The sequence below is a fragment of the Trachypithecus francoisi genome, unplaced genomic scaffold (assembly GCF_009764315.1).
Source record: "Trachypithecus francoisi isolate TF-2019V2 unplaced genomic scaffold, Tfra_2.0 Lachesis_group8, whole genome shotgun sequence".
Taxonomy (NCBI): Eukaryota; Metazoa; Chordata; class Mammalia; order Primates; family Cercopithecidae; genus Trachypithecus; species Trachypithecus francoisi.
Window position 1 is genome coordinate 77,094,902 of NW_022681473.1, and position 17,056 is coordinate 77,111,957.

The window sequence follows — 17,056 nt, forward strand, 5'->3', positions numbered from 1 at the left end:
GCTATTTTAAAATAAAAATTAATGTGGATGTATTCACGAAATAAAACAGGAGAAGTAAGCTAAACCTCATTGCTATGCTATTGCTACTAAAAAAAAGACTGGAAACATTAAGAATTCTGTTGTCATAAAGTTTAAGGTAACCTTTGTTCAGTCCTTCCCATGCATTTTAATGACATCTTCTGGAGAAAAAAGATTGAGACGAAAAAACAAAACTAGTTTTTCTTTTTGTGAGACTTTCTACAGGGATTGATGATTATCAGGTTGTGAACATAGTTGAGGGACTAAAATACCATATGAGGATTGCATTCTTCATTCTGAAACCTGTTAGTCTTCTTAGATGCAGACATTATGAAAAATCAGCTAAGGTGGAGACTATACTTAGATTTTTATAGTACATTATTTTGGGTTTATTTAGAAAGTTCAGTGAATACTTCCTTTGGTAAGAGGATTCCAAAGGGGAATTGCACATGTAAACCTATTTATTTATAAATACATGCTAGATATTGACACCATCATTGTAAGAGTAATATTACTTTAGGGGTTACAGTTTGTATAAACATTTCCAGATTTTAATTCCTAAAATTATGGTTTTGCCTTTACACAGACACTGACTACCTATTGCATTGTAGGTCATATGAACCAGATTCATTCTTGACACTCTCTGTACAGAAATTTTGTATAAGATCTTAACCACATGCAACTAGAATACAAAATAAAAAGGAGGTTTCCATGATTGGGGTAACGTCTGGTCTATAAACGTCTCTCTTCTCTTTTATCACTTTGGAATTCATAGCTAAGAGCTGATCCTAGATAAATGTGATTTTACAGTGTCACTAGATTTTCATCCCTATGTTTATTCTCAAAATCATTTTTACTGTTGAAACAAAGCTAACTCAGCATTTAAGTTTTTACTAATTGCTCTAGACTCACTGCATATTGAACAAAGTTGACTGAATTTTTAAAATATTACTGGGCCAGGGCCAGGCACGATGGCTCATGCCTGTAATCCCAGCACTTTGGGAGGACAAGGCAGGCGGATCACGAGGTCAGGAGATTGAGACCATCCTGGCTAACATGGTGAAACCCTGTCTCTACTAAAATTACAAAAAAATTAGCCGGGCATGGTGGCGGGCGCCTATAGTCTCAGCTACTCGGGAGGCTGAGGCAGCAGAATGGTGTGAACCCGGGAGATGGAGCTTGCAGTGAGCTGAGATCACGCCACTGCACTCCAGCCTGGGTGACAGAGCTAGACTCTGTCTCAAAAAAAAAAGAAAAAAAAATTACTGGGCCAGGTGTGATGACTCACGCCGGTAATCCCAGCACTTTGGGAGGCTGAGGCAGGCAGATCACCCGAGGTCAGGAGTTCAAGACCTGCCTAACCAGCATAGTGAAATCCCGTCTCTACTAAAAATACAAAAATTAGCCAGGTGTGGTGGCAGGCACCTGTCATCTCAACTACTCGGGAATTTGAGGCTGGAGAATCACTTGAACCCGGGAGGTGGAAGTTGCAGTGAGCCGAGATCATGCCATTGCACTCCAGCCTGGGCAACAGGAGCAAAGCTTTCTCAAAAAAAAAAAAAAAAAAGAAAAAGAAAAAGAAAAAATCACTGTTGATTATTGTTATATCACTCTCTAATCTATAAACTGTTAAAATACTTTTGTAAGTATTTTGCAAAACTCTATTCAATATCATTACATCTTGTAGTGATAAACTGGATTACTGAGTTTGTCATGCTGATTGGAGAGGAGGAGAAAAGCACAGAAATGAAGTTTCTTAAGGTTATACAACACAACTGACAGGTTGTAGTCAATTGTTTCCTTGCTATAATAAGCATAGGAAGCTTGAAAGGAAAAAATCTTGTCTGTAGATTAATTTGGGAAAATATAATCGAGAAGTCTATATTCTGCAGTAAATGAAGTTGAAAAGCACTTTTTTTTTTTTTTCCCCCCTGAGATGGAGTCTCACTGTGTCTCCCAGGCTGGAGTGCAGTGGTGCAATTTCGGCTCACTGCAAGCTCTGCCTCCCAGGTTCATGCTGTTCTCCTGCCTCAGCCTCCCGAGTAGCCGTGACTACAGGTGCCTGCCACCACACCCAGCTAATTTTTTTTTGTACTGTTAGTAGAGATGGGGTTTCACCATGTTAGCCAGGATGGTCTCGATCTCCTGACCTTGTGATCTACTGCCTTGGTCTCCCAAAGTGCTGGGATTACAGTTGTGAGCCACTGCGCCTGGCCTGAAAAGCACTTCTATATACTTCATCGGATTCAGAATTTAAGTGCATACACTCATTGCGCTTTAAGTCTTTGTTTGACCTCATTAGAAAAAACTCCCAAAAGGCTGGGTGTGTGTGGATCACCTGAGGTCAGGAGTTCGAGACCAGCCTGGCCAACATGGTGAAACAGTGTCTCTACTAAACACACACACACACACACAGACACACACACACACACACAATTAGCTGGGTGTGGTTGTGCATGCCTGTGATTCCAGCCACCCTGGCGGCTGAAGCAAGAGAATCGCTTGAACCTGGGAGGTAGAGGTTGCAGTGAGCTGCGATCACACCACTGCACTCCAGCATGGGTAAGAGAGCAAGACTCTGTGTCAAAAAAAAAAAAAAAAAAAAAACGAAAAAAACCAAAAAACAAAAAAGGAAAAGAAAAGAAAAGAAACCCCAAAACATTACTAGTTCAGGACCATTTCTGACTGAAGAAATGATAATGGGAACTGAGTATGAAAAGAGGAATTTGCAGCTGGATAGGTCCAAACCAAACCAGATAAGAACAACACCATGCCTAATTAAGGAAGGATTTTCTCAAATGAATTTTGGAATGACCATATGCTCAAGGAACTGGTAGATGGCTTGAAGATGGGCAACAGGACACACTATTTGGGAGAACTAAGTGTTACTCTATTATACTAATATATGAGTATGTACTCGTGTGCTGTAATTAAAACAAGTAAAGAGATTATATGTCCTTCTACTTGTTCTTGAATTATGTATTGGGATTAAATTGGCTATCAATATATACTTAAAAAAATGTGGAACTCAGCTAGAGGGCCACTGTTGGCCTTTTGTCCACAAAACCTTGTAGTTTAGTGAAGTAGTGAGTGAGTGCTGTCTTATTGGCCACCTTAGTGAACAATAATCTTCATTCTGGTGATCTTTCTTAGCTTTTGTCTAATGACAGAAATCTGAATTGCCATATTGGTATGTGCTGTTTGTTATGTGGCCTTGCTGTGACCTTTCTAAAGTAATCTAGAAGCTCTTATTTATTTATTTTTTAATATCTCAGAAGTAAAAACATAATATCACCTTAAGCCTGGTTCTTATTCTTACTTGAGGTTAATGGGAATACCACCCTTTGGATGAAAATAATGAACTTACTACAAATTGTTCATTTATAACAAGTAGGCTTCACATAGGTGACCTGTCTACTTTGACCTACTGAAAACATAATATTTTTTCAGCTGTAACTTTGCCCTGAGTTCATATAGCACCTTTCTTCTCCTCCTTCTCCATGTGCTGAATGACATGTGAGGTTTTTTTTTCCTTTTTTTAATTTGAAAAAGTAACATGTTTGGCAGCATTAGGATAAAGAATGGTCTCTTATAAGTTTATATAAACATACTGAAAAGCTTACTTATGCAGTTTATCCTCTCATCTTACTACATATGTAAACAAGTGAGGTTTTAGTTTTTGTTCATAATATTTAGATTATTTATTTTGGAAATTTAAAAATTTTGCTTCTTACATCTGCTGTGCTTCACTAGAATAAATAAGGATTATGGAGTTTTCCTGTCACCTTTTCTTAAATCTCGTTCATTATATAGATAACGAGCTTCTTAACACAGACTATATTTTAACTTACTGTTTCATCTGCTGTACATGAAAATAGTAGATGTTTCATAATTAAGTTGAATGAAGTTCGTAAATGCTGTAAATCTTTAATGGGATTATAAAAAGTACTTGAGAGAAATCCATGACAGCTCATGGGCTTTGGAATCTTACCTGGTTTCAAAACCTAGCTCAATCGCGTAACTATCTATGTCTCTCTAAATCTCATCTCTGAAGTAGGGGTAATGATCCCTACATCGCAGGGATGTTTTGAGCATTACATGAAACAGTTTATGTTAAGGACTTCGTATAACATGTAACATATGGTGACTGTTCAGTAACATCTGCAATTTGTGGTGTTGTTACACTATAATTAATATGATACTGAACTCTGAGATTCTGCTTACTCCCTTTTTTAAAAGGACAGACATATCTTGTTAAAAAAAAAATTTGGAAGCATTAGTGGGATTACTCCTACCTTGGAAACACAGTAGTCACTAAACCAACATTATTGAGAATAAAGTACTTTTTAGAGGCAGAAGGGTATAATTGAAAGCTTCAGTTTGAAGTCAGACAGTCCTGGCTTTGAGTCTTGGTTCAGCTACTTAAATATTCTGTGATTTTAGGTGAGTACCTTAACTTTTGATTCCAATTGCCTCACCTTTAAAATAGAAATGGTAAAAACTTACCTAGTGCCTGGCACCATTAATAGTTTATTATTATTAATATTGTTTTATTCCTCCTCTTTTCTTTTTCTCCATGTTCATTGGTCACTTTAAAAAGAAATTTACCTTCACTAACTATCCATCTTTAAACTCTCCCATGGCTCCTTTTAGTTCCTCACCCTTCCTGTTCACATTAATTCTTTTCTTGTTTATTTTGAATTGCATTTTTAATGATAATGACTTATAATGACCAATTAATTGACCGAGGAATGATGTGAGAAATAAAAGACGCAGTTGAATGTCTTAGTAAATTTTAAACCTAAGTCATTAGCTAACCTTTACTTCCAATAAACTGCATTTCCTTTACATGGTAAATAAAGATGTGAATAAAATGTTGTGGGTGTTTGATGATGATGTCTAATTGGGTTTTGTAGTCCCAGCTCTGAGAGTATACTTGAATTAGTATTCTGTTTCATGAATGACTTCTTGTCTTGATTGTCATTTGACCATTGAATTTTCTTTTATATTTTAAATAAAGGCTGGATTTTTCCATATGTAAATCTCTATTTGTAATCTTTCAAGTAGCAAGTTGTTTTAAACTGTTTACTTTTAAAAATCTGTCAGCGGAATTAGAATTTTGTTGTAATAAGGACTGTTATTACATATCCTTAATATATATCATAAGGATATATTTAATATTATATAAGGATATATTTATATTACTTACTGAGTAGTGAAAACTTAACTTTAAATTGTCCCATTTTTACAGAAGATAAGATGCAACTACCACTAATCTACTTACTATAGAGGGACAGGATAGCATATAGGCTGTACTTCACCCAGCCACTCTAACATATCTGCTTCTACAAATAGAATATTTAAAGGTTAATGTGTTGCCAGACTCTATTTAGTGACCTTGGAGGTATAAAGCAAGAATGGTGGCCTGGGTGTGGTGGTTCATGCCTGTAATCCCAGCACTTTGGGAGTCCGAGGCAGGAGGATCACCTGAGGTCAGGAGTTTGAGACCAGCCTGCCTGGCCAACATGGTGAAACCCCATCTCTACTAAAAATACAAAAATTAGCTGGGTATGGTGGCGCATGCCTATAGTCCCAGCTACTAGGGAGGCTGAAGCATGAGAATCACTTGAACCTGGGAGGTAGACGTTACAATGAGCTGAGATTACCCCAGTGTACTCCAGCCTGGGCAATAGAGTGAGACTCCATCTCAAAAAAACAAACACAAACACAAAAACAAAACAAAACAAAAACACAGTGGTGAACAGTGCAAGTAAGAGACTAGGCCTAAGTTTCTGGCATATTTCCTTTGAGTTCCCACACTCAGTTCAGTGAAAGTAATTTTATTTTCTTGGTGTATACATAAATTCTGAGACTTGGCTTATTCTGTATTATTATAATATTATATATTAGTTACAATGTGCATTGAAATGTTTGTTGTACTCTGAAAAAAATTGACTTATGGAATGATAGAACTTTGAAGTTCTGAAGTATCCTAGAGATTAGTGTAACTTCTTTTTATGGATGAAAAATTAAGGTTTAAAGAATAACAGTGATTTAATCAAGTTTACAGTCTTAATCTGGAGACCCAATACTTCTTTCTTACTTCTAGTCTGGCATTTTTGACTCTAAATTCTCTTTAAGATTTTTATGCTTTCCTTGTATTTGTTTTATCAAGGAATAGAAACATAAAAAAAAATTAGGTAAAGCTGCTAATCCAAAAACAAATGAATTAATTTAAAAAATGGACTGTATGTTATGAGTGATTTTAATTAAACAGTGATTTAAAAAATTTGTTATATATCAATACATAGCTATTTAACTTTAGGATAGTGTTGCTTAAAATTACATATAAGACGAATAAATATTATGATAATGATATGTTGCATATGTTTTGACTTTGAACACACGTTGTAAATTATAATAATACTTACTTGTTCAGTAAGAGCTGTATTCACAAGAGACAGTGCAATAGTCTGTTTACAGAAAAGTTGAAGATGCTTAGCAGAGTCTAAAGTTTAGTCTTTTAAAAAAGTATATGAATGGAAATACCGTTTAGTTTCTTGCAAGATGGTTTCTTTAAATAGAAACTAACATTAGGAAAACTCTTATTATCAATAATTTATCTATGTATCTGCCCTCTGGGACTTTGTGTTCTAAGTAATTAAGAGACATAAAGAAAGTATACAAACAACACAAAAACCATTGCTTAAATATATTAAATAATTAAAATAACAATGTAGTCAGATGTTTTGGTGAGTACCACCTATAGGATGAAATATAAATACTTATGTCCTATTGTATTCTATTGGAATGATCTGTTAATATGCCTACATTTCCACCAAACTATGTTCTTCAGGGCAACAAGAATCAACTGTTAGGTAGTTATTTTCTCATAATGTGCTGGGACTATAACAGATATTGAATAAATAAATGAAGGAGGGTGAGAACTTGTGGTTCCTTGTCTTTTCTGTTTTATTCAAGGTCATGAAAGCTCCTGAATCCAGAGCTTACCTTTCTACATCTTTCCCCTTTCAAGTTGCTGAGTTGTAAAATATTAGAAACACATAACACCAGATTAATTTTTGTTGAATGGATAGATAGAAACAGGGCTAAAATATGAATGAAGTACAGACGGTGCAAGAGGAAGTATATTGCTCTTCAGTTTCAGTATTTATTTGAGTCATGGAAGGAAGAGGATCTTAATGAATATCGGGGGAGATGAACTTGGTGAATAGTGAAGGCCAGCCAGGTTCCCTACTCACTAAGCATCAGTGTCTTTGGAGATACTCAAGAAGGAATGGCCACAGGCACTGTGATCAGGGACAAAAAACAAATAATCAAATACACTAAAGAAAAGCAGAAGAGTTTTGTGGTAGGAAATAGTTAAACGTACCATGTGTTCAGTTCTCTAGTACAATTTAAAATGGATATATGTTTTAACCACTTTCAGGCTTAAATAGTAAAAACAGCTTTCTTTACCAGGCTGTGTTTACTTTTGGCCATGTTCACATTTTTGATATTTCTGATTATTTTAAGGACTTCCTATATTGTGATTTTGTTCCTTTGCTACTGCTTGCGAGGCATAGTTTTTGTGTAATTCTACATGACATAGTGATGACAGAATAGTACAGTTTTTCTTGAAAGTTTTGTAAGACCTATAACAGGAAGCAATACATTGTAAATCTGTCATTTCCTACAAAGTCTTTCCAGAGAGAAAACACTATTTTCCAGCTGAATGAACTTTATTTGCACATTATTTGTTATACTTTCTGTACCCTTATGTTATATTGGCTTAATACATTTTGACGTTTCTTTTATGTGATTGCTTTTGTTTAACCACCCATATTTTTGTTAATAATAATAAAATTCCATGTTTTCATATAAATATATTCAGTTTCAGAAAACAAAATTGTTTCTAAAAGGCCATTAACCCAACCAAAAATAAAGCATATGAAAAAGTAGTTTAACCAACCAACCAACCAAAAAAACAAACAAAAGGATTATAAACCTGGGAGGCTCAGCTTCACTTAATAAGAGGGATGTAACTATAATATGAAATAACATTTCTTTCACCTATCAGTCTGGTAAGGATAAAACACAGTTTTTGTGGGTATAGGAAAATAACTAGTGTAAGGAAATAGCTACTTTCATATGCTGTTGTGGGGAGTATATATTGGTATGGTTTTCTTTGGAGGTCACTTTGGCAATATTTGTCAAAATTAAAAATGTACTTGTCCTTTACAAGAATTCACCTCCAGAGATACGTTTACAAAGTATACTTTGGTATTTAGAAAAGTTTATTGCATCCATTCTAAGTATTCATAGGAGACTTTAAATAAACTTCAGCATATCCATATATGTGTGTGCTTTGTGTATATAAAATTGAAAAGTATATGTCTTTAAGACAATATCTGTATTTGATATATTTCTATGTACAAAGGTATGTACATACTCATACAAAATTCTATAAAAGTCCAAAAATCTTAGAAGGGAACTTTCTTTTCATTGTTATTTGTTATTCTGTTTGAATTTTTGTTTTTATCATGTACATGCATTACTTTTTTGTATCAGTTTAACAGCTTTTTTGAGGTGTAGTTTATATGCTATAAGATTTACCAGTTTAATGTATCAGTTTCATGGGTTTTTCAAATATTTGCTGAGTTGTGTGTGCATCCAACCCTGCAATCTAATTTTAAACCTTTTCATTGCCCCCAAAGAAATCTTGTACCTATTAACAGTCCCTCATCATCCCTTAGTAGTTCCTCTCCATCACCCCTTACTCCTCCAACTCTAGGCCACCACTGTTCTACTTTCTGTAGATGGACTTGGCCTGTTCTAGAATTTTATATTAACAATATCATACATAATTGGTCTTTGTAATTGGCCTCTTTCATTTAGCATAATGTATTTGAGGTTCATCCATGTTTTCGTATGACTGATTTTTTTTTTTTTTTTTTTTTTGAGACGGAGTCTTGCTCTGTCGCCCTGGCTGGAGTGCAGTGGCCGGATCTCAGCTCACTGCAAGCTCTGCCTCCCGGGTTTACGCCATTCTCCTGCCTCAGCCTCCCGAGTAGCTGGGACTACAGGCGCCCGCCACCTCGCCCGGCTAGTTTTTTTTTTGTATTTTTAGTAGAGACGGGGTTTCACCATGTTAGCCAGGATGGTCTCGATCTCCTGACCTCGTGATCCGCCCCTCTCGACCTCCCAAAGTGCTGGGATTACAGGCTTGAGCCACCGCGCCCGGCCGACTGATTTTTTTTTAATTTAAAACTATTTTTACGAAAGTGAAAACAGCAATTTCAGAACTACTTATCCTGCTGAAGTATATTGCCCCATGGCTGTGAAGTGGTAATGAATTATAGTGAAATTTTTTCAAGTTAAAAGTTACCATGTATTGAGCATCTATGATGTGCTAGTCAGGCTATTAGGCTTTATGTATGTTACATCATATATAAATCCTTATGGCATATGTAATAGGTAGTATTATATTGTTTCTACAAATGAAGAGATTAAATATGATCATTAATTTTTTGTGTCAATTTACACATGAAAGTGTAAAGCATATATATGTGTAGATGTATACTTTGCAGCTAAAGTTAAAATATGTAAAGTGCTAAAACATTGCTGTAATACACAATGAAAATGTCATTCACTGTCTAGAGATGTCCAATGGAACTTTTTGCAGTGATGAGAATGATCTATATCTGTTCTGTCATGGTATCCACTACCACATATGGCTTTTGATTACTTGAGATATGGCTAGGGTGAATGAAGAAACAAATTTTAATATTACTTAATTTTAATTAATTTAAATTTAAATAACCACACTGATTCCAGTCATGATTTGATACCAGTGATAGATTTACTCTTCCAGTTGGAGAGTGGAAACAACTTGATCAAAAACATGAACAAAGTATATGAAAAAATGGTATGCAAGATCCTGGATATTAAGTATTGAAGGACAGTGTTCCCTGAGATATAGGAAACAAATGTGCTCTACAGTTACCCAAGCTTACTGTCTAGAGAGAATTTCTGGGCATGGATTAAAGAGGGGTCACTCAGACAAAACCTAGAGGACTTTCTGAGTTGAGGAAATAAAGCTCAAAGTGTAGGCGGACCATGCTGGATACAGGTCACAGAACAGAGCACTAGAGAGGAAAGTACTCAGCTGATTACTGAGTAGGACTTGCATGTGAGGAACCTGCTCCAAGCCAAAGAAAGACCCATCTGAAGAATTAGAGGTTTTTAATTGGGTAGTTAGCACTCAAACAGGAATAGGAATATTGTCTGTTTCTATTAGCCAGACTGGAAAATCTCAAAGATTCATGTGGCATTGGGTAAAGTACACATAATGTTTTACCTTAGTATGGGGAATAATTAGCCTTGTATTTCATTTCTTATTAAAATGTCCTAAAAGCAAGTCCTTAAAAGATCAAACTGTCTCCAAGTAACTTAACTGTGTCTCACAACAAAGCTCAAGAAAACTTATGGGAATACAGACATAGGCAACACCCATTAAGGTAAAATTTAGAATGGCTGACAGCCAGTAAAAAATTACCGCCGTGCAATAAGAAATAGGAAAATTTGACCCATAATGAATAGATAAATCAGCAAATTAGTGCCAAATGATAATTTATAAATATGTTAAATTGCAGGCAAAGACATTAAAAAGAGTTATCATAGCTGAATTTTATAGTTTCAAGAAGGTAGAGATATGGAAATGGGGGAAAAAGGAAAAATGAAACTTCTAGAGATGAAAATTACAATTTGTGAGATGAAAAGCTTACTGGATGGTATTAATGACAGATTATACATTGCAGAATAAAATGTTAGTGAGCCTGAAGACATAAGAATAGAAACCATCTAAAATGAAACATAGAGAGAAAAGAGACTTTTTTTCTTTTTTCTTTTCTTTTTTTTTTTGAGACAGAGTCTCATTCCATCACCCCGGCTGGAGTGCAGTGGTGCAGTCTCACTCACTGCAACCTCTGTCTCCTGGGTTCAAGGAATTCTTATGTCTCAGTCTCCCAAGTAGCTGGAATTACAGATGTGCACCACCATGCCTGACTAATTTTTGTATTTTTAGTGGAGACAGGGTTTTGCCGTGTTGGACAGGCTGGTCAAGAACTCCTGACCTCAAGTGATCTGACAGCCTCGGCCTCCCAAAGTGCTGGGATTATAGGGATGAGCCACTGCGCCTGGCCATGGTTTTGTTTTTTTCTTTTTTAATCACCAAATAAAGATAACATCTGTGAGTTGTGGGTGACCTCCTATTCATGTAATTGGAGTTCTTGAAGCAGAGAAGGGAGAAGAAAAAATAATGGTGAAATAATGACCGAAAATTACTTATATTTGATAGAAACTGTAAACCCACAGATCCAAGTAGCCTAATAAATCCTACTACAGGAAATATTTTGAAGACTACCCAAGGCACATCATAATCAAATTGTGAAAAGACAGTGGAGTGACATTTGTAAACCACTGAAACAAAATGATCCATCAGCCTAAAATTCTATACCCAGCAAAAGTATCTTTCAAAACAAAATGAAAAAACTTTTTGCAGACCTACATTTTTAAGTCAAAGTGATTAAAGTATAATGATGAATTTAGATATATCTGTACATACACACACTATGGATGACAATAATAGCACAAAGATCAAGAGGGGAGAAATGGAAATACATTATTGGAAGATTTTTTTTCTATATGTTAAGTAGTATAATGTCATTTGAATATAGACAACAATTTAAAGATGTGTACTATAAACCATAAAACCAACACTAAAATAAGCCAACAAAGGGAAGAAAATGCAATCATTGAAAAATACTCAGTTGCTGGGTGCAGTGGCTTACACCTGTAATCCCAGCACTTTCAGAGACCGAGGTGGGTGGATCACGTGAGGTCAGGAGTTTGAGAGCAGCCTGACTGACGTGGTGAAACGCCATCTCTACTAAAAATACAAAAATTAACTGAGTGTGGTGACATGTGCCTGTATTCCCAGCTACTGGGGAGGCTGAGACAGGACAATTGCTTGAACATGGGAGGTGGAGGTTGCAGTGAGCTGAGATTGCAACACTGCACTTCAGCCTGGGCAACAGAGTGAGACTCTGTCTCAAAAAACAAAACAAAACAATACAAAAACTTAGTTAATCAAAAAGGGACAGAAACGAGGGGAAAAAAACAGTAATAGATAAGTAGAGAACTAAATAGCAAGATGATAGATTTAAATATAAGCATGCCAATAATCATATTAAATGTAGATAGTATAAATATCTCAATTGAGAGACAAAGATTTTCTGATAGGATAAAAAAGCAAGAAACTATTATATGCTGCCTACAAGCAATGCACTTCAAATGTAAAGACCCCAATCAGTTAAAACTACAAGACAGCTAACATCAACAGCGTTTCATTTTTAGCTAGGTTTTTAAAAAAGTTTTTAAAACTGTGCTATTTTATCATTGTTACTTTCACAAAGTATTTTTCCAAATAAATCTAAATCCACAGCTAAATAAGGAAGAATACTTCCTCTGTGTTTGAAATTACAGAATTTTAAAGCTAAAAGACACTTTGTAATAAACCATCATTTTTTTTGTATCAGGAAACTCAGATCCTGAAAAGGTAAGCGATACGCCCATGCTCACTGAGCTAACTGTATCTTACATTCCTTCATTAAACAAATATTGGCCAAGTGGTTACTCTGTACCTGCTAAATAGAGAGGATATTTAAATGCAATTCTGACCCTCAAGGACCTTACAGGATACTGCAGTCCAATACTGTAGTTACTGAACATGTGTGGCTATCTAAATTATTTAATAGCTTTATTGAGGTATAATTAAAATAAACTGTACATATTTAAAGTGTGCAATTTTATGTTTTGACATAGCTATATACCTGTAAAATAATCATCATAAGCAAAATAATAAACATATTCACCCAAAAAGCTACTTATAGCACTCTCCCATTATTTGTTGGATGGTAACTCCACCTTTCTTTTGTAAGCATCCTCTCATTAATTCTTCTTCAGCAGACTGTTTTTATAAGCTTTTATAAGCATCCTCTCATTAATTCTTCTAAATAATTCAAAGTATGATATTATTCTCAGTTTATAGATAAGGAATCTAAGGTTTAGGGAAATTATATAAAATATCTAGAGGTACACAGAACTAGGATTCAAACGTAGGTCTATCTTAGTCTAACGCTTGAGTTCTGAAACATTGTACTTTTTCTCAGTTTCGAGTGTATTATTTGTAAAGATAATTACCAGTTTAGTACGAACACAGATAGGTTAGCATATTAGGATAGATCATGTCAACATTTTGAGGGATGGGAGACTTTGGATATTTAGAGAAGATGAAGAGTGTGTGAAAGATTTGTGGGATACTTCTAGAGAGGTTTTTGGTGTGATCTGCAAGGGGGACACTGATCAGTGGAGGAAAAGCCTGAAGCATTGAACATCTGGGAAGGATGGCATTGTCTACCAGGGATTGAATGATAGAGAAATTTTAAAAAATGAATATCATGACTGAGTTTTGTTAAAACTCAGTAAATAAACCCACTTAGATTTTAATTTATAATCAATTGGAAATAACTGAAAATTATTTTACATGCTTTAAGTTATGTTTCTAAAAACAATAAAATGGTAAAATGAACCTTATGCTTCACGGATAGGGTGTTTTAAGTCAATGGAGAAGAGAGATGGAGAGAGGAAGGAAGAAGCGAAAGAGGGAGGGGAGAAGAGTATGTGTGTTTAGCACAGAAAGAGATTTTATAGATATATAATGTTACATAAATATATATAATATTTACTTCATATTAATTGATACCAATCCTCTTTTTCATTGGTATATTTATATATTTCTAAGTCATTCAGGCTGTATATATAATGTTTATCTTAGGCTAAGACAGCAAACTTGTCAAGCTTGATTTGTAATGGCATAATTACCATGCTTTCATCAGGTTGACTAGAAATTATTTGTGTTAGAAATAGCAAAACAATTTTTCCAGTGTTTTCATTTCTGTTCTTGTGGTCAGCCTTTCACAATCGAAAGAAAGTTCATTTCTTATTTGTCTGTGATGTGAAGCCATTGACGATTCTTATGCTTAATTTATACTGTTGTTTTTTAACTTAAGAATGCATTCTACAACTTTAATTTTTGTGATTTAAAACAACTTTTCCAATCTGTTTTTTTGGTGTAACTAAGACGTTAGTCAGGACTGGAGTTCTGGGTTCCTTCCACATACCATCTTAATATGGTTGTGTTTACTGTGATGTTTTTGAGATCATCGTTTCAGATGTTCTTTTTTTTTTTTTTTTTTTTTTTTTGAGACGGAGTCTTGCTCTGTCGCCCGGGCTGGAGTGCAGTGGCCGGATCTCAGCTCACTGCAAACTCCGCCTCCCGGGTTTACGCCATTCTCCTGCCTCAGCCTCCGGAGTAGCTGGGACTACAGGCGCCCGCCACCTCGCCCGGCTAGATTTTTGTATTTTTTAGTAGAGACGGGGTTTCACCGTGTTAGCCAGGATGGTCTCGATCTCCTGACCTCGTGATCCGCCCATCTCGGCCTTCCAAAGTGCTGGGATTACAGGCTTGAGCCACCGCGCCCGGCCCTCGTTTCAGATGTTCTTATGCCTGGTTCTAGAGGAATTACTTTTATAGCTAGTCCGTATTCCACAAAGGAATGTTGTATTTTTATGAGCTCTTCTTATTGATTAGAATTGGTTGACAACTGTACTGTATTTTACATTAGAAAATCTGGTCATCTTCATATCATAGTTAATAAGCTTTCTGATTTATTCACTGAATTGATTATACAAAAGCTGTTGTCCTTGTTTTTAAATTAAGCTTGCTTGTTTAGGCATTCTAACAGAAAGTTAAAAATTTGCTGTTCCCTTTTTTTTGAACCCTGTTACCCTTCTATCCAGTCTGTATATGTCTGTATAATATATATAATTATATACATGATGATAGTTACATATAAATATTGCAATTTATTCTCCTAATATTGGTTATATTAGGGGTGTCCAATCTTTTAGCTTTTCTGGGCCACATTGGAAGAAGAAAATTTGTCTTGGGCCATACTTGAAATATACTAACACTGATGATAGTTGATGAACTGAAAAAAAAATTGCAAAAAAAAAAAATCACAATGTTTAAAGAAAGTTTACAAATTGTGTTAGACCACATTCAAAGCTGTTTTGGAGTTCATGCAGCCTACAGGCCGCAGGTTGAACAAGTTTGGTTTATATGAAAGGTCGAGAATATGAAATGTGTGTGACTGGTTTGTGTATCCTTTTATTGTTTCAGGCACAAGATTTAATAGTATTTTGCTTTTATGATTCACTCAAATGGTGATATCAGTGTTCTTTTGCAAGTAATGTATTTTCTCCTTGTTACAGGTCCTTTTGTTTTGCATCACAGCTGCCATGTACATGTTCTTTTTCAGGTAGGTTCTGTTATACCTATTTACTTTAATACCCCGAACAGTATCCCTTTGTAATTTCATCAACCATGAAACTAAAGTATTCTCCAAATAATTATCCCTTACAAGCAGCATACTTCCCCCTACACCCAGAGTGGACAGAGATAAAGCATTGCTTCTTCATGAGTAAAGAAAAGAGAGAGGGAATGAAGATTGATGACCTCCCCCCCCATTCTATTTATAAGTTCATCCTAGAAAATTGAATATGTCAATTAACAGGACTCAAATCCTGATAAGTGAATTTTTATCTTTTATGGACCTGATTGTATGTAAATACCTAAGTATTTTTCACTCAGCTTATAAAACAATCAACATTTTACATTTCGATAAGAAAAAAGTGACAGTAGAGCTCTAGCTAAGCCTTCTGCAAAGATACCCTAGCGCACTAATGATAGTCTGTAAACTGTTGTTTGTTATAACGTCAACGTTGTACTTTTCACTGACACCAGTCTCGGGTTTGTCAGGGGCTAAGGGGAAGAGTGTTAGGATGGCCCAAGATTTAAATGCCAGTAAGAAGGATTTCTGTATATAATCCAGATTATATTATATATATATATATATATATTTATATATTTATATATATTATATATATTATATATATTATATATATTTATATATTATATATGTATATATTATATGTATTTATATATTATATATGTATTTATATATAATATATATAATTATAATAATATCATTCTGATTATATGAAGAAGGATTCATCTTCATATAATCCCAGCAGTGTGCAATGTGATTTTTGATTAGGGAGAGTCCCCTCCTTTATAATCTTTATTTCTTTATTTTTAGTGATGCCAATTAATTTCCATTTATTTTAGTCTTATTGCCCTCATTTGAATAGATCTTTTTGGTATTTACGGATCTAGCAAAAGTAAGTCTTAGCAGACGGGACCAGACTTTTCAAATTAAAATTTGTGCTTAATTAACAAAGACAGTTGCGGATTTTTAGTAGGATATATTTGGTTGATATATATATTTTTTAAGAATAAAACAATCCAACCATATCAGAATTTTTAAAAATTATTATTATTATTATTATTATTATTATTTTTTTGAGACGGAGTCTTGCTCTGCCACCCAGGCTGGAGTGCAGTGGCCGGATCTCAGCTCACTGCAAGCTCCACCTCCCGGGTTTATGCCATTCTCCTGCCTCAGCCTCCCGAGTAGCTGGGACTACAGGCGCCCGCCTCGTCGCCCGGCTAGTTTTTTTTTTGTATTTTTAAGTAGAGACAGGGTTTCACCGTATTAGCCAGGATGGTCTTGATCTCCTGACCTCGTGATCCGCCCGTCTCGGCCTCCCAAAGTGCTGGGATTACAGGCTTGAGCCACCGCGCCCGGCCTTTTTTTAATTATTTTTAATTTTTGTGGGGACATAGTAGTTGTACATGAGATGTTTTGATACAGGGATATGATGCATAATAATCAAATGCTATTATCCTATGTGTTACAAACAATCCAATTAACACTCTTAGTTATTTAAAAATGTACGATGTATTATTGATGATAGTCACCCTGTTGTGCTATCAAATAGTAAGTCTCATTCT

General features: G+C 35.2%; 1 protein-coding gene across 5 annotated transcripts in view; it reads left to right on the top strand.

The window, feature by feature from the left end:
* The window catches only part of TMEM135 (transmembrane protein 135), a 264,729-nt gene that overhangs the window by 169,680 nt on the left and 77,993 nt on the right, over positions 1–17,056 (top strand). For all 5 annotated transcript variants that reach the window (XM_033203861.1, XM_033203860.1, XM_033203859.1 and 2 more), the window contains one exon: positions 15,415–15,461. In XM_033203861.1, the coding sequence (XP_033059752.1) occupies positions 15,415–15,461 (47 nt within the window). The remainder of the gene's footprint in view (positions 1–15,414; positions 15,462–17,056) is intronic.